The 18,868-nt window shown below is 34.3% G+C and overlaps 2 protein-coding genes across 12 annotated transcripts in view; one reads left to right on the top strand and one right to left on the bottom strand.

Moving 5' to 3' along the window:
• ARSG (arylsulfatase G) overlaps positions 1 to 18,868 on the top strand; it is a 203,685-nt gene that overhangs the window by 18,751 nt on the left and 166,066 nt on the right. The gene's annotated exons all lie outside the window — the stretch shown is intronic.
• The window catches only part of SLC16A6 (solute carrier family 16 member 6), a 94,842-nt gene that overhangs the window by 12,411 nt on the left and 63,563 nt on the right, over positions 1 to 18,868 (bottom strand). For all 5 annotated transcript variants that reach the window (XM_074260592.1, XM_074260591.1, XM_074260590.1 and 2 more), the window contains one exon: positions 10,906 to 11,138. In XM_074260592.1, the coding sequence (XP_074116693.1) occupies positions 10,906 to 11,131 (226 nt within the window). In that variant the 5' untranslated portion in view covers positions 11,132 to 11,138. The remainder of the gene's footprint in view (positions 1 to 10,905; positions 11,139 to 18,868) is intronic.

The following is an 18,868-nucleotide window of genomic DNA, read 5'->3' on the forward strand; positions in this document are numbered from 1 at the left end:
AAAGCTCCATTTACTGTATCCAGCTATATCACCCTATTCAAATCCTTAAAGCAATTATCTACCAGCTCCAGTGTAATTCTTTTTCCATTCTCAAGGTGGTTTGTACCTGTTTCACAATCATTTTCTCCATCCCAACCCAGGCCACTATACTGGGGAACTTGACATGCATGTTGATGTTCCTTTAAAAACTCTGGCATGCCAGTTCAGACAGTTCAACATTCATGATCTATACATTCACTATATCTTCTCTATACACATGGAAACCAGATCACCCTCTTGCTCAATAATGCATTTTAAATTCAGTTTTCTAGTTGACACTTCAGTAACTTGACCTATCTCCATTAAAGTTTTCTTGTGAGACTACATCAAGTCTGTCACTCAGATATCAAAATTTCATTCTTTGGATGATCTCAAGATTAGCATACAAATGGAATCCTTTCAGAAGCTGAAGTTAATCATGTAGGGTAAGATATAACACAAGGTGGTACTTATATTAAATAGATATCTTAAACTTAACATGTCCAAAAATTAACTTCCTCTCCCCAAACCTCCCCCCTTTCTAACCCAAAGAGTACCACTATTCTCCCAATCATCCAGTCTTATAAGGTAGGTATCATCCTTGCCTACCTACTCCTCATATTCAGTCAACTGCCAAGTTTTATAACATGTCTCCTATATGCCTTTTTTCCTTCTCTGACAGTGCCCCCATCGTGGTATAGATCACCTGTATTATTATAACAGCCAGCTTCTACTGGTCGCTCTGCCTCAAGTCTCTCACCACTCCAATCTATTCTGCCTGCATTCAGCTGCCAAAATTACTTTCCTAACATGCAGGAGTGACCATGTCACATCCTTTACTCCCACAGGGCTCTATTTCCAGAATCAAATAAAAAGCCCGTTATACCTGGCCATTTCCTTCTTTCTAGTTCTTATACCTCACTTTGCCTAAAGAGTTCTGCAATACAATGACACTGGCTTCACTCCTGTTTCTTAAACAAGATACTCCATCTCCCCATTCTGGATACTTTTCAATGGCTATTATCCAATGACAGGAATTTTCTTCCTACTCATTTGCCTTTTCCTAGCTTCTTCCTGACTCACTTTAAATTCTACCATCAGAAAGAAGCCCTTCCTAGTCCTCTCTTATCTTAGTTCTGTACCTCATCTAGAAGTTTACCTCCTGTTTAAATGTATCTAGTTTGTAGATAGTTGTTTGCACATTGCATAATCCCAAATTAGATGTGCATTTTGCAGAAACCCCAATGAGCTCCTAGAGTGCTGGGACAGTGTTTTGTTTTTTTATATTTCTTTGTATTCACGGTATTTAGCAGAGTGTCTGGCAGACACTTGTAGACTTAATCCTCTAGTTTGATTACTCTTAATTCCCCTTTGCTAGATAACCCATAACTTGCAAACTGTGTTTATTTCAAGGTTTTGTCTTGGACTTCCTTTTCTTCTCTCTCTATACTCAGTGACTTCATCAGCACCCAAAAGTATAATTATCATCTCTGTGTAGATGCCTCCCAGATCTGAATACCTAGCCCTTCTTTCTCTCCTGGTATTCATTCAGTAATCACTAGAGAGCTATCACATATAAATTTTTGGGGTTTTTTTGCGAAGGCATTTGGGGTTACTTAACCCAGGGTCTTGCCCAGGATCACATAGTCAGGAAGTATTAAGTGTCTGAGGTCACATTTGAACTGAGGTCCTCCTGTCTTGAGGGCTGGTGCTCTATTCATTGCACCACCTGGCTGCCCCCTGAGATTTATTCTAATCACTCATTTATCTATTGGACACTTGCAATTAAATATTGGAAATATTCCAATTAAATAAATTAGTTCTGGCCTTGATCTCTCACATAGGCTATTACATTAGGCTCCTAAAATGCTCTCCTTGCCTCAAATGTCACCACTCTTCAATGCATCTTCCACACAACTGCCAAAAATGAAATTCCTAAAAAAGTTTTAAGGGTCATATTATTCCTTTGTTCAGAAAGTTTTATGTGGTTTGCTTCCACTAGGATCAAATAAAAAAATCTCCTCTGTTTGGCATTTAAAACCCTTCAAAATATGGTTGCGGCTTACCTGTCCAGGATTATTGAATATTTCATCCTTTCATTGACATTATGATCTAAGAAAAAATACCCTGGTTGCTATTTGTTAAGCAAATATTGCATCTCACATATTGATACCTTTGCACAGGCTATATATATCCCATTATCTGCAGACTCCTTAGCACCTTCAATGAACACTATCTCCTATATGAGATCTTTTTTGATTCCTTCATTTCTACTGTGTTCCCAGCTGGCTTAAAAAAAATTTGACTAAATTTAGCATAAAAAATATATATTCCTCCAATATATTTTAAACTCTATGAGGGCAAGGAATATTTCTTTGTTTTTTTTATTCAAAGTGTCTAACACAGTGCCTGGCACATAATAAGTGCTTAAATCCCAAAGATTATTTGATACTTTCTTATGGAAAAAATGGAAAGATATAGGCCCAACAATAGTATAATTAGGTTGATAGAGAACTGTTTGGTGATGCCAAGAAAGTAAATAATAGTTTGATGCCTATATGGAAAGAAGTCTTCAGTAAACTATTCCAGGGATCTGTGTGTGGCCTTGTGTTATTTAATATTTTTTGTCAATAAAAGAGATTAAAAACATAGCATATTTAACAAATCTCCAATTGACAGAAAATTGAAAGCCACAACTAAAATAGTAGATTAGAGGCATCAAACAAGTGGCTAATATAGCCCATAAAACTCCTAAGTACAGTGAACCAGACTAAAATATAATTGGGAAATATTTAATAAAATATACAATAAAACATAAGATAATGTTACTATGTGGTTCTAAGTCAATATGAGGCTTGTAGAGATTCTTATGTATAATTTAGTAGCTCCCATTTCTACTTGAGTTGGACACCACTGTATTAAATAACAATGAAAACCTTAGTAAGATGAAATATAGTAGTAATAAAGGAAAAATCTTATACTAGGTTAAAAAAATAAACTTTACAACTACAAGATAAGAGAGGTATGGCTAGTTGAACACTCACTAATCTGAAAAAGGTTTTGGTGCTTCACTATACTCAAAAGTTGAGTCAGTCAATGACATGATCTGGTAGCCATAAAAGCTCATGTGATTTCAGGTTGCATTAAAAGATATACAATATCTAAAAATAAGGAAGTGCAAGCCCTGCTGTACTCTGTCCTAGTTAAATTCCATCTGAAGTATCAAGTCTAGTCCTAATGACCACATTTTACAAAAGAAACTGTTAAGCCAGAAGGTATCCAGAAAAGGGACTGTCTTTCTTGTTTAGGCTCTTTTTTTGGGCGAGGAAGTTAGAAGTATGAAAGGCCAAGAAAAGAAAGCCTAAATAAAAATGTAATTCATAAATATATAAACCAACAGAAAGATGAAAGGAAGAATGAGTAAAAACTTGGAGAAGCCAGAAAGAAGAGTGAATCAAAGTTCTCTGATCAAAAAGGGAATTCTGTAAATAATTCCAAGATCACAAAATGACACCAAGAATTTCCAGAATAATTTAAAAGAGAAACAAAACTGTTAGAATAAAATATTAGGAGGACAGTTAGGCTGAAAAGACAGAAGTCTCAATGAAGAATATTATGCAGTTCAATCCATCATTTTAAGCTATGGAAACAATGTTCTCCTTTTTGATTCTGAAGGGCAGGAACTCTTGTCTCATTATCCCCAAATGAAGTGTCTTTAACACAGTAGGTACTTGATTTTTTTTTTAAGTCAATAGCAGATACAGAGTGAAAATTCCAGTCAAAATTAAGTCAACTGACACATAACATTAGAAAAATTTCATCATGTTTAAGATTTTCTGTGATCAGAACTAGTCTGATTTTATTCCGGTGTTTAAAATTCCAGAGTTTCAAAAGGTAAGTGGTGCAGTGGATAGAATACTGATCCTGGTATCAGGAGGATCAGTCTCAATGGAGATTGAATGTAAATCAACACATGATAGGTTCACTTTCCCCCCTCCCCCAATATTTTTTCTTCTGTTTTTTTTTCCCCCTCTTGTAGTTTTTCCCTTTTGTTCTGATTTTTCTCTCCTAACATGATTTATAAGGAAATGTGTTTTTTAAAAAATGATTGTACATGTATAATCAGAAAAACTAAAACAATAAGAAAAGGAAAGGAAAGAAGAATTAAATAAGAAAAATAAATAAATCTGGCCTCAGATACTTAACATTTACTGGGCTGTGAGACCCTTGGCAAATTACCAGTAGATGGGATAGGTAAAGATATTAAAAATTAGTAGATAAACTGAAAAATTCATTTGGATTTATACTATATTATGCTTTATTTTTTCTTTTCTTCCTCCTCAGCCCATAGCTTCCTAATTATGTTTCATTTAGTTTGATGTTAACAGCTTGTTAAGACTACAATTAATTGGAGCAAAGGATGGTAGGAAGTTCAGCAAAGTATCTCAGGGAAAACAGACGAGAAATCAAAGTTGACTTAATAAGCAGAATTTAGGAAAATTTAAACCAATATCTAATATGATTTGTATGCAAAGTATCATCATCTAGAGGCAATATGATAGAGGGAAAAGAAGTTTGTATTCCACTGGTGTTACAAAAAAATAATAACTTAGAAGTTTTTTGTTGACAACATTGTTGTCCTTTTCAGTGGGGATTTGGGGTTTATTTTATTTCTTAAGATATAGTACTTATTCAATGTGTTATGATTTTTCTTGGACTTTTATGTAATTTTCCTTCTGTCTTTAGAATTACCCACAAATCATGTATGAAACAATAGCAAGAAACCCCAGAATGAATCAAAAGATAAATAAGACTTTTAATAGATATTAATTTGAAAAATAGAGCATAATCAGTTTTCAACACAAAATTAAAGACAAATAACAGGATAAGGAATTTTGAACACAAGGTATAAAATCTTTCCAAAGAAATGAGGGTGCTGAAAAACGAAATGACAGATTTTAAATTCAGAAATGCAGAAATGGAAGAAAATTTAGCAGAAAAGAAGTAAAAGATAATAATTTTGAAAAAAAACCCATGAATTTATAAATGACAAACTGATTGATCTTGAATTCAGGATTTGAAGAAGTTTTAACTTAATAATCATGGGTCTCCTTGAAGAATTATGAAAATTTTAAAATCCTGAATTTCATACTACAGGAAATAATACAGGAAGAGTTCCCAGAACTGTTGAATACTGACTGCAATATCCAAAGAAAACAAAACTCAATGATCTGAATACAAGAAACATCTAAAAATAGATACAAACAGAATGAAAATGAGAGGCTGAACAATATGTTCTTTTTCTCCCCACATACACCAGGCATTCCAAAAAAAGAATAAATTTCATCTCTGCTCTCAGACACCAAAAATTAAAATTTAGAATGTCAAGAGAGGTAAGTGAGGAAACTGAAGCTTATTTAATGGTTGCATGGACAATGAAACAACAGTATTACACATATATTCACCAAATGGCATAGTATCTAAGTTCATAAAGAAAAAGATAATAGATAGTAATGTAATAATTATAGAAGACTTGAGTTACTTTCTTTCAGAATTGGATACATTTAGTACAAATATAAATAGAAAGGAAAATATAGAAGTGAACAAAGTTAAATTGATGTCTTCTGAATGGGGATATTTAATAATATGCAGTTCTCTATGTTATATGGTATTTTACAAATATAGACCACATTCTGTGAATAAATTTTAAAAGGCAGAAATATTAAGTACATACTTTTCTGCACATAACGTTCAGAATAATAAAATCATATTATAATAAATATTATTAAATAACTACTTAATAAAATCACTATTAACAGAAAATATAAGGAAAAAATAAATTCCTAAATAGCTAATATAGCCATCCTAAATAGATCAGTTAAAGAACAAATTATAGTAATGATTAATAATTATATGAAAGAAAAATAATATACTACCACATGCTAACATTGAGAATATAGATAAGGGGGCAGCTAGGTGGCGCAGTGGATAGAGCACCAGCCTTGAATTCAGGAGGACCGGAGTTCAAATATGATCTCAGACACTTAACACTTCCTAGCTGTGTGACCCTGGGCAAGTCACTTAACCCTAGCCTCAGGGGGGAAAAAAAAAGAGAATGTAGATTAAGCAGTCCTCAGGGGAAAAAATTATATCTTTGAAAATATAGATTAACAAAATAGAAAAATAGAAGCTCAATGAACTGATTATGTCCTTTAAAAAACAAATGAAATAATCAACAAATTAACAAACCAAAATAGGCACAGAAGGAAAAAATCTTGAGAATTAAAGGAGAAATGGATAAAATAGAAGATAGTAAAAATAATATCAAAAATAATTTTTTTAAACTTACAAAGCTGATAGTGTTAGTTCAACTATTACTTAAAAATAGAGAAAAACAAAATTCCCAAAATAAAAAAATAAGATAAATTCACAACAAATAGGAAACAAAAATTAATAGAACATTCTATATAGTTATTTACTAACAAACCCAAACACTGAAAAGAAAAATCTCAGTATATTCAAAATTCAGTATTTTCATACTAGATGATAGGAATGAAAACATAGTTTCTGACATTTAGGGAAACATAATCCTTAAAACTGTGAACCCAAATTCCAAAATTTTATCAATACTCTTATCCTAGTCAATAGAGAAATAAAGCAAGAGTGCTTCCATTTTCCCTACTACTATCAGACAGTTTTTAAAATGTGAGCAACAGAAATACGGAAAAAAATAAAAAACCTAACAATTGGAAAAGAAAAGTCATAATTAACCCTATTTACAGATGACAGTGATTTAAAATTTTTTCCAAAATACTTAAAAAGACAAATCCCAAAACATTTCAGCAAAAAAAAAGCATTTTCATTAAAACCTATCAATATATTTCAATTTATGTGATTGTTCTATTCTCATAGTCTCTTTAGTGAAAGGAGAGACTTTTCTGTAGAAATGACACTGGCCATTATAATTGCACAGTATTCATTTTTGTTTTACTCTTTTCATTTATGCTTTAGTTACTGTGTATATTATTTTCCTAGTTCTGTATGAATTCAGTATATAAGTATCTTCCCATGTTTCTTTGAATTATTCATACTCATCATTTCTCAGAGCACAGTGATAGACCATTACATTTATGTACCACAATTTGTTCAGGCATCCCCAGTTGATGGGCATTCTCTTTTTTCCAGTTTATACCAATGCCAAAAAAATGCTATGAATATTTTGGTATATATTAGACCTTTTCTTGTTGTCTTTGAGGTATAGTTAGTTGCATAGTAGATAAAATGCTGTCATTGGTTTCAGGAAGATCTGAATTAAGAATTCTTTCTCACACACTACCTGTGAAACTCTAGGTAAGTCACTTAATTTACCTGTGCTTCAGTTTCTCATTAGGTTTCTCATTTCTCAAAGGGCTTCTGAGAGCTCCTCTAATTCTAAAACTATAATCCTAAGTGAGAGTTCTGAGTCAGATTAAAGTTATTTTACTTAAATAATTTTTAAACAAATCCCAAATTGCTTTCTAGAATAGAAATTCACAGCCCTTCCAACACAAACTATTTCCATATATTGTCATCATTACCTATGTTCATAAGGTAGAAATCTTAGAGCTATTTTGATTTTCATTTCTCTTAGAGATTTATTGCTATTTTTCATCTTTATTAATAGTGTGTAATTTTTCATGTCAGAATTTGTCTTTTGATCATTTATCCATATGTGAATCATAGCACTCCTTATGTTAGCAAAGAAATGGGAAAAAGTAGATATTTATCAACTGAGGAATAGCTAAATAAGTATTGGTATATAAATATGATGGAATATTACATCATCATAAGAGATGGCAAACATGAGGACCTGAAAAAAAGAAAGATGTCTATGAATTGAAAAGTGAAGGGGGTGCAGCTAGGGGGTGCAGCTAGGTGGCACAGTGGATAGAGCACCAACCCTGAAGTCAGGAGGACCTGAGTTCAAATTTGGCCTCAGACACTTAATACTTCCTGGTTGTGTGACTCTGGGCAAGTCACTTAACCCCAATTGCCTCAACAACAACAACAAAAGGAAAGAAAGAAAGAAAGAAAGAAAGAAAGAAAGAAAGAAAGAAAGAAAGAAAGAAAGAAAGAAAGAAAGAAAGAAAGAAAGAAAGAAAGAAAGAAAGAAAGAAAGAAAGAAAGAAAGAAAGAAAGAAAGAAAGAAAGAAAGAAAGAAAGAAAGAAAGAAAGAAAGAAAGAAAGAAAGAAAGAAAGAAAGAAAGAAAGAAAGAAAGAAAGAAAGAAAGAAAGAAAGAAAGAAAGAAAGAAAGAAAGAAAGAAAGAAAGAAAGAAAGAAAGAAAGAAAGAGAGAGAAAAAAAGTGAAGTGTACATAATTACAAAAAAATTTTTACAAAAATTTTAAATTAAGTTAATTAAATTTAAATTTAAAAATTTACAAAAAATGTAAATGAAAAGAATGACCAAAAAAAACTGAACAGTGTATAATTATAATGATAAAGGTTGGGTCTACAAAGAAAACATCTGTGCTTCCTTTCATCAAAGAGGTATGAGTTTAGATTTGGAATGTTGAATATACTACTGTTATTTTTGGCAGATATATTGATTTTATTTTTAAAAATTAAAATTTTTGTTATAAGAGAAGGCTTGGTGGGTAGGGGAGCAGTGTATTTAGAAATAATATGATGTAAAAAGAAAATGGAATAAATAAAAAACATAAATTTTTAAAAATCTACTATGCCCAATAGTAAGTGGAGGTATATTCAGAAAGGAAAAAATATGATAGAAGAGAAACAATGTGATCCAGATAAAAAGGCATAAGAGGAGATATTTATATGCACTGTTATAAAGAACTTTGAATGTGTTTGGGAGTGGGGGGTGGATGAGTGGGAAGGAAAATATCCTGGTGAGACCATAGAGCCACAGAAGCATCAAAAGCTAATGATCATTAAAAGCTTAGAATCTACTATTCATTCAAAGACACTTCTTGAATGCTTACTGTATGCAAGGCACTGTATATACAAATACAAAAACAAAGTGGTCCCTGTCCTGAGGGAGTTTAAATTCTATCAGAGAAAAAAGTATTCACATAAAAAAGAAAATGCAAAATACACGCAAAAATTAAATGATGAATGGTTGATTCTTCATCATCCTGTATAAGTTGGGAAATTGAACTGATCCTTGAAGAAAACCAAGACTCCATGAGATAGAGGACAGAGAGTATGTTCCAAGCATAGACACAGAGTTTAAAAGTGATTTGTCTTATATGAAGAACAGCACAGTTGTTATTTTATGTTATGTTATAGGATCTAGGTACACTGCACAATCTGCAGTGGAAATGACTGTCACTTCAGTTCCAAAGCTAGGAATCCTATTTATTGCACCTTATATGCTTATACATCTGTTCAGCTTGGACATCTTTCTATCTTCTCCCATGAAAATTATTTTTGTGATACACTTGAATGGGTTTTGTTAAAACTATTTTATTGAACCTTACATACTTATCCAACTATTTATCTTGGACATCTTTCTATCTTCTCCTATGAAAAATATTTTTGTGATACACTTGAGTGGGTGTTAAAACCATGGTCAAACCATGACTAGAATACTATGTCTAGTTCTGAGTAATATATTTTAGAAGAGATATTGGTAATCAATCAGTAATAAGCTGGTATGTGCCCACAGGAAAATGACCATGATTATGAGCAAACTTGAAAACTATGTCATTTGAGGATTGGATAAAAACTAGACGAAATTTATACTGGAGAAGAAAGGCCTAAAAAGGCTGAGAGGACATGATTTAGTATTTTGTAAATATTTTAGAGACTATTATGTGGAAGAGGGAGAAATAGGCAAAAGAAAGATCAATGAGCAAACGTTAAAAGAAAACAGATTTTCAACAATAAAGGAAAGGAAGAAGGAGGAAATTTGCTAAAGTAGTGCCTGTCTAAAATTCAAATGGACCACCCTGGGAATTATGGAAGCACTGCCATCACTAGTTTTCTAGTAAAGATTTGGTGTCTGCATGTTAGGAATGTTGTAGCTGCTATTCATTCTCTGCATAGGAATTGGACTAGATGACCTTTTTGATCCCTTAGGATTCTAAGAATTTATGATTCTAGCTTGCCAATCAAAACAGCTGAATGCTACTAGTTTGAAATTAGCATAACTAGACAGGAACTCAAAAAACTGTTGGATTGATAAAAAGGCCCCCTTGACAATCTAGCTTCTATGACTTTATTTTTGGTTCCATAGCTTTTCTTGTTTTATTCCCTATGTTTGGAATACCTTTTTGTTCAATGTCTGCTTATTAAAATTTTCTCCATCTTTTAAGACCCTGCTCATATTTTCCCTAATTCCCTCCTTCTTTCTCATGGAAATAAACATTCTATCATTCCAAGCAACATTATATAGAACTTTAAATCTAATGTACTTATGTTTCCTTCAGTATTACAGCTGTTATTTGTATATATATTTTACTGTTATCTCAATATTAGATTGAAAGCATCTTAAGGGCAGGAACAATTTTTTTTTTCTTTTTCTGAGGCTGGGGTTAAGTGACTTGCCCAGGGTCACACAGCTAGGAAGTGTTAAGTGTCTGAGACCACATTTGAACTCGGGTCCTCCTGAGTTCAGGGCTGGTGCTCTATCCACTGCGCCACCTAGCTGCCCCGGGAACAATTGTTTTTAAAAAGTTTTACTTCTCACAGACTTTTGTATGTAGTAGGCATTCAATAAATGTCTATTGGATTGGATTGTTGAATTAGGTCTTCCTCTAATTTCTTCAGCTGGAAAACAAAAGTGTGATAACACTAACCTAATGAAATAAACTCCAATTCAATAAAATTTCTAAATATGTTAATTAAAAAACCATAAATTTAACATAACTTGAAAGATATGCTTACCTGTAAATGTTAGCACAAACACGCATATTGATATTATCCATGAGATTCTGCTGTTGGTTTCCTTAAAACTGTTCATTATGTCATTAAAGAAGACACCAAATGATTTGATGACACCATATGTAAGTGCTTCTACCAAGAAAAATGAAAAAGCCACTACCCAGCCCCATCCTCCATCAGGCACTTCAGAATAAACATTTGCACTGAAACACTTTCTCCTCTGAGTCATTCTTGATCTGAAATTAAAAAAGAAATAACATTTCTTAACTTAGATGGCCATGAAGCAGGCTTAAGCATTCTGATATCCCTTACCAAACTATAAGAACAAATATGATCACCCGAATTTTTTTTTATGTTGCTATAAAGTTAATACATATGAAACTAAATCAGAGTCAAAATTATATGTCATATAGGTATAGTCTGGTAACTGGTCTTTGAAATGTGCTAGAAAAATATTAGCTACTATATAACTCTAATTAGTTCTAATTGCTGGCACTTACAGTACTTGAAGATATGCAAAGTACTTTATATATTATCTTGTTTGATTTTTTACAACCATCTGGGAAGGAAGGTCCTATATTATGCCCATTTTATAGATGAAACTGTGTTGCCTAACTGACCAATTCCAGTTGGGTCCCCAGCAGGGGCATTCCTACTCCTATTCATAGAGGTTGTTTGTCCTTCATTCTCAAAGAGGACCATATATCAAGGAGGTGATGACTTGGCAAGATATAGATCAGGATAACTGAATGCTATGGGAGATTTTGGCCTTTTTAAGCTAGTCTCAGTTTGATTGAGACAATGTCTCATTAATAATTAAGGCTAAGTAAAAAAGGATACAGTGAAAGGACTCTTTTATCTGATCAGATTTTACCTAGGTAGATTTGAGAATCATCAGATGGTAAATTAAATCAAGAAGAGTTGACAAGATCCCCAAGGAAAAAAGAGAACTCTGAGGAACAGTATGGTAAGAGGGGATGATTTGGATGAGAATCCAGCAAAGGAACTTGAGAAGAAGCATTCAGATAGAGAAGAGAACTAATGGAAGGGAGTTACAGCCACTTCATTATGTGAGAAGGAGTAAAGGTGGGAATAGTGGCAGAAGGCACCTGAATATGATAGGAGATGGGAGATGAGAAAGAGGAGAGAACATGTAGCACATGTTGAATGGTTTCAATTTTTTCTGTAAAATATAAGAAGCTATTCTCAGGGGGTAGGGTTACCATGGGTGACTTGAGGAGGGATTAAAAGGACTAGAAAATTTCCGATAGAGAGGGGAATGAGTCGATGAGGTAAATATGGAAGAAATGAGGGCCCAATTGAGGTTGTATAATAATAATTTGTGGTGGATCTGGTCAGAGCAGTTATGTGATTTTTGAGCTCAATCGTGACAGAATCTAGGGTAGTCAAGAGACAGAGATGAGGGAAAATAGTTTAGGAATATATGCTTTCTCACCCAAGACATTATCCCAATTTTTCAGGAAATAGGCAAACTTTACCAAGTTTCATTTTTAATTGTTAAATCTTGAGTACATAGCACAATGTCAGGCAAATAGCAGGTGCTTTAAAAACTTGATTAATTTAGATAATTGATTAATTACCAAAGAAAGACAGTCCACTTTCTGATTCTAAGATTCTCAGATTTTAGATTAATTTACCATACATGTTTGAAAAGGGACAAATATTATTTTACCTAATGGCTCTCTCATTCTTACAATTGCAAGTAAAGTTTCAAAGCTTTTTTTTTTAAGTTAAAACTCACTTTTTATAGTGTCATTTAAAAAAAAACACACTTAACTGAATTAAAGTATAAGATTGCTTATAGGAAGCTTGCACTCTCTATGACAAAGTTTTTTTTTTTTTTGTTTTTGTTTTTTTAAGCATTTGGACACATTACTAAAATAGAATTGGGATTGAATAAAAATAGAACAGGGGTTCTTAAAATGCAAAAAGCCTTGAAATGAACCTTTAGTAGCCCTCCAGAGAACTTTACAACTTCCTTCAGCTATCCTTCACCTTAAGAAGTTATAACTGACAACAGATTATGATTGGATAAGGGAATTTCAGAGTTAATGAATATGGAAATAGTGCATTTGTAAGAGATGGCCATCACTCTGTGTAGAGGAGGAAGTGTGGAGGAGTAGGCCATGGGAAATCAATAATTTGAGGAACTGAGAAATAAGAATGTTTAAGGGAATATTACTATGTATGTTGAAGTCTTCTAGTGTGAGGGTAGAAGTTGGGGGCAGGGCCATCTCCAGGTACCCTGATCTATATCTAGAGTACATTGCTCTAGAGGAGAAAGTGAGACTGATGACTTTGCACAGCCCTAGCTCACTTAAATCTAATTCATTTGCATGTAATCAAATTACCTTTCTGAATGGTTCTTTTCCAGAAAAATGTTCAAACTTTACAACCTCTAAGTAGGAGTAGAAGCTGCCCCATTGGGGATCCAACTGGAACTGACTAGTTGGGTAACATAGATCCCTCCTTTCCATTCCTTCTTCCTTCTGTCCATACAAGATATACTCCCACCTCTGGGTTCTCTACCCAAAAGAATGTAAATGTTGATCATTGAAACTTCACAAGAGATCTTGAGGTTTATGGGCTATATTTCTTTTAAAAATTATTTTAATTAAAAAAATAAAACTAAAGAACATTTTTCACTTAATCTTTATATCATTTAATCTCTGTTCAGAAAGAAACATTTCTGAAGAGAATCCGAAACAACTTTAGACAAAATCAGATTGGAATAGAACTGTTTGGGGCATTTGAATCCATCTCTTCTTGAGTGAGAATCACAATGCAGATCCACTTCAGAGCATTCATATTCTCACAGTTGATTACCTGGGACATCTAGACTAAAATTTCGTTGTTCTAACAAAAAAATAAAACTCCCAAGACTAAGAACTTAGGTAGATTTCTTTCTTAAGAACCAATCTTTAAACCCAAAACCCCAAACTCTCACTGATTGGCTAAAAATAGTTCCCAGGCCAACCCCCATTTGGTCATTGTTTGGGCCCTGAATGGCTCAGAGCTAATGTAAATAGCAATTGAATCTGTTTTGGCCAGAAACTGAGTCTTCCCCTCCCTGATATAATAAAATATATATATATATATATATATATAACATATATTACATATAATATATATAAATATATATAATAAAAGAAGCCATCTCTGCCTTATTTTTAAACTAGATTTAATCACTTAAATTGCATATTCCTTCTGCAATTAAATCTAATTCACTTGCTTATCATTGTTATGCTTTGAGACTGAAGGACAAACAATAACATTGTGAAGTTATTATTTATATATGTCTAACCTTTATGCCTGAAGTGTCCAAAATCAAGTCAGTTAAAATTCTAAGAAAAAAACAAAACAAAAATACAGGCAATATTCATAGGATCATAAATTTAGAACTGGAAAGGATTTTTAAAATCATTTAATCTAAGAGTTCTTAACTTCGATTTACATTGTGGACCTTCTTGACAGTCGGTAACCACCTATAGGTTGGTTACCTTTTCACAATCTTTTTAGAATCTTACTTCATAACTCACTAGAAAACACAGCAAAAAAAAAAAAAAAAAAAAAAAAACTGAAGTTTTCACTAAGAGCTCTCCTCCACAATTTCTGAAAGCTTATCACTAAGATGTGTTCTTGCAACTGTCTCCTTCACATGAAGAGGTGATCTCTTTCCTTTGCTAAGACAAGACACAGGCACGAGGGAAACTCTTTTGGGGTGCTATGTCTTTTTCAGGATTTAGCCTGCAAGTAAAGTTGCACCTCATGGGGTGTTTCCTTTTTCCTGGTAAATGACAAGTTCCACTAGGGAACTTACCTTTTCCATTTCTATGCTCTCCCAACTCTATTTCATATGTACCATTCCTGATGTCTATTGTATCCCTTCATTTTGTCTGTAACCTCTTCCTCTATACATAAATTTACCTTTTGCCAAAGAAAATGGCCATCATAAATTCTTCACAATACTGAACCCCAACTTTTGGTGCCTACTATCACATCATCTGGTGTCTACTCATCCACATCATTTTGGTCCTCAAACCACATCACTTTCACCTGAAATTTTAACAGTGGCTTCTGACCGCACCATTCAATTGAAATTGCTCTTTCCAAAATCACACTGTTGTGCCACAGTTCTCTTTTAATATCCTATTCAGTTACTCTGCCTCAGGTTATAATCATTCTCTCTCAATGTCAGGATAAAAGTCTTATATCTTAGACCTTAGGCTATACTTATTTCTACTTAATGTTTGATGGATAAAGATCTTTATCCATTTTTGACATCATTAGAATATCAGGAGGCTCTCCAGTACCTCCTATTATGTCATCCTCATCCTAGTTTCCTCCCCCCCATTAGGTCATCCCCATCCAGGTACCTCCCCCATGATATCATTGTTCTTGTTACCCTATAAAAGAATGTGTATTCAATATTCAGGGCTGGATTCTTTGAGACCATAGTCTTTTCAGCCCTGGGACCAACCATGGATCCATTGGTCCCAGTAAATCTCTCCATTTAATAAATTCTGTATTGAATACTCTGTAATCTCTATCTTGCTCAGTTTCTCCTGCATTACATTTTGAAGCTCCCCAGCAAGATAGCAGAAAATGAGCAACAAAAAATTATCAAACTGTGCATACCCTTTGATCCAGCGGTGTTACTACTGAGATCTTAAAGAAGAGAAAGGGACCTGTATGTGCAAGAATGTTTGTGGCAGCCCTCTTTGTTGTGTCCAGAAACTGGAAACTAAATGGATGCCCATCAATTGGAAAATGGCTGAATAAATTGTGGTATATGAATATTATGGAATATTATTGTTCTGTAAGAAATGACCAACGGGATGATTTCAGAAAGGCCTGGAGAGACTTACATGAACTGATGCTCAGTGAAATGAGCAGGACCAGGAAATCGTTGTATACCTCAACAACAATACTATATGATGATCAATTCTGATGGATGTGGCTCTCTTCAACAATGAGATGAACCAATCAGTTCCAATAGAGCAGTAATGAATTGAACCAGCTACACCCAGTGAAAGAACTCTGGGAGATGACTATGAACCACTACATAGAATTCCCAATCCCTCTATTTTTGTCCGCCTACATTTTGGATTTCCTTCACAGGCTAATTGTACAATATCTCAAAGTCCTATTCGTTTTGTACAGCAAAACAACTGTTTGGACATGTATACATATATTGTATTTAATTTATACTTTAACATATTTAACATGTATTGGTCAACTTGCCATGGGGGGAGGGGAAGGAGGGGAAAAATTAGAACAAAAGGTTTGGCAATTGTCATTGTTGTAAAATTACCCATGCATATATCTGGTAAATAAAAACTATTTAAAAAAAAAAACAATAATAGGGAAATTAGGAAGAGAGAATGGCTTAGGGTGAAAGACAATTCAATTTCAGATATGTTTAATTTAAGATGTTTATAGCAGAAGTATCAAACTCATGGCTACTCATAAAACTCCCAAGTGTAGTCAGAACCATATTAAAAGATAATTGGGAAATGTTTAACAAAATAAATCAAAATACAAAAGGAAGGAAGGAAGGAAGGAAGAAAGAAAGAAAAGAGAAAGAAAATGAGCAGGATTAGAGATGAGACTTTCGGGTCTCTGCCTTGGGTGTCAAGGGTGGCTTCAGATCTGAATTCTTGTCCTTGAGAGGCCAGGCACTCCCTGGGTTTTTTTTCTCAGCCTCCAGGAAAGAGAGCAGTTTCCAGTCACAACAGCCTGATGGCAGACACCCCCATTTTGGCCACGGGAGAGTAAGTCGGTCTGGGTAACTTTTGGGGTAACCATCTGGTACCTGTTCTGTCTGTATGTTAGCATCCGGATTCCCAGAATTATGAAATGCTGACGAGCATAAATTCTGGGAGTAGGGTCTTCTGTACACAGGGGACCGACCCTACCTGGGTGTCTAAGACACATCTGTGTGCCAGTTGGCACAACTCTGGGCATTCCAGAGTATAAATCTGGGTGTCTTTTTTTAAGACACCATCTGGCTTAAAAAAAGGGGGGGGGGCTCCATTTGGATTATGGGAGGGAAGACTGGAGCCAACATCTTCCCTCAGGGCTATTCTTTTCAGATAGTCCTTGGTCTGTTAAGTGTTTTGTTGTTGTTGTTGTTGTTTTTTAGGCTGGGGTTAAGTGACTTGCCCAGGGTCACACAGCTAGGAAGTGTTAAGTGTCTGAGTTCACATTTGAACTCGGGTCCTCCTGAATTCAGGGCTGGTGCTCTATCCACTGCGCCACCTAGCTACCCCGACTGTTAAATGTTTTGACTGCACAGTCTATGTGTGTTCTGTATTCTATGTGATTTGTTTGTTTTGTTAATTTAAGAGCTCTGCTAAATTTAAGAACAATGATCAATGTTGCAACTGTATTTAGTATAATTCTAACCTCCAGCTGGAGAAAACATTTGATTAGGAATTTTAGGATGATTCTAAATTGTGGGAAATAATTTTACTATTGCCTTTGCATGCCATATTTGTTCTGAGCATTCTTTTGGGCAGTTTTAAAATTGTGGGAAATAATGTTACTGTTGCCTGTGCAGGCTAGATTTAGTTATCTTTAAGTATAAGATCTTAAAAGAACAATTGCTTGTTAAAAAGGTTCTGTTAACTTGCCTAAAAGGGGTCATGTGCCTCTAATTAGGTAAAGTATGTTGCAAAAAGGATCTGACTTCTGAAGGCTCCAATTTTGGCCAAGTTGGAGCTTAGGAGAAGTCCATTGGGAATAATGGCCACATGGGGCCAGAGGGAGAGAAAGAAAAACTATACTGTTTCATTATTTGAAATTTGATAGGAAAAACAGTTTTATATTATTGGGAATTTAAAGCTGTATTTTGGTTCAGAGTTTGTAACCTATATTATAACATTGTGAGTTATGCTGTGCTGGACATGTGGGTTTTATGGAATCTTCTTCCCCCTTCTCCCCCCCCCCCATTTCTGCTACTTTAAAGGTTGGATGGGGTTTTGTCTTCAAAGGTGAAGATTTAAACTGAACATTCTCCCCCTCCCTTTCTCCCCCCCCAGCTCTCTGCTACTTCAGGTACGCAGAGCATCTACTTAGCCTGAGCTACTGCTGTTAAGTTCGCCTTCCCTCCCCCCATGCCTCTTTGGAGGTGGAGTTGGGGGGGGGGGGGTGGGCAGCCATGTGGAATCTTCTCCTCCCCCCTCCCTCTAAACTTTGTTCCAGCCATTTTCTATCAAAGTTGCAGTCACCTAGTTCTTGGCTAAAAGGAGCAAACTGATTTGTATAAATATAAGGTTATGGTAAATAGGATTTGTCTGAAATTTTGGTTAATGGGATTTGTTATTGGAGGTTAAATTTCTTGGGTTTGTAGCTAATATGTCACTGCATTTTTTTCCTCCTGTAACTGATTTCTATAATCAGAGCAATGGTCATTAAGAAACTATTAATGCAATTCAATTATGTCATACCTTGCTATTTACAATCTGGCTATATGTTATACCTGGTTATCTGTAATCATTATACCCTAAATACTTGAGCAAATAAGTATATAGTCTGTTCATCTATCAATTACTAGATATTATATCTGCATATTCAAGTTTTTTTAAGGTTTATAACTAATGAGAAGCCACATTTTGTAGCAGTCCTTGTGGACCAGTCTTTCTATCTCAGACTGTTCTAACTTTTCTTTGTTAGATTTATTTTTGCTTCTAGATTTGGTCAAATTACAGATACTGACTTGCTTCTGGGACCTAGATCCAAGCTTTGATTGTCAGCATACCACATTACACCCATCCCCCTTCCTGGACTGAGAATCTCTGCCCATCTTCAACAGGAAGCAGTTTTTTGAGAAAACCATCTCCCCTGCTCCTGATGTAATTTGGACTGATATGGGGGAGTGAGAAAGTGGCTGAATTGTTATAATTTTAATTGTATTACTGTATTTAAGATTTGGGATGGAAAT

The sequence above is a fragment of the Sminthopsis crassicaudata genome, chromosome 4, assembly GCF_048593235.1.
Source record: "Sminthopsis crassicaudata isolate SCR6 chromosome 4, ASM4859323v1, whole genome shotgun sequence".
Classification (NCBI taxonomy): Eukaryota; Metazoa; Chordata; class Mammalia; order Dasyuromorphia; family Dasyuridae; genus Sminthopsis; species Sminthopsis crassicaudata.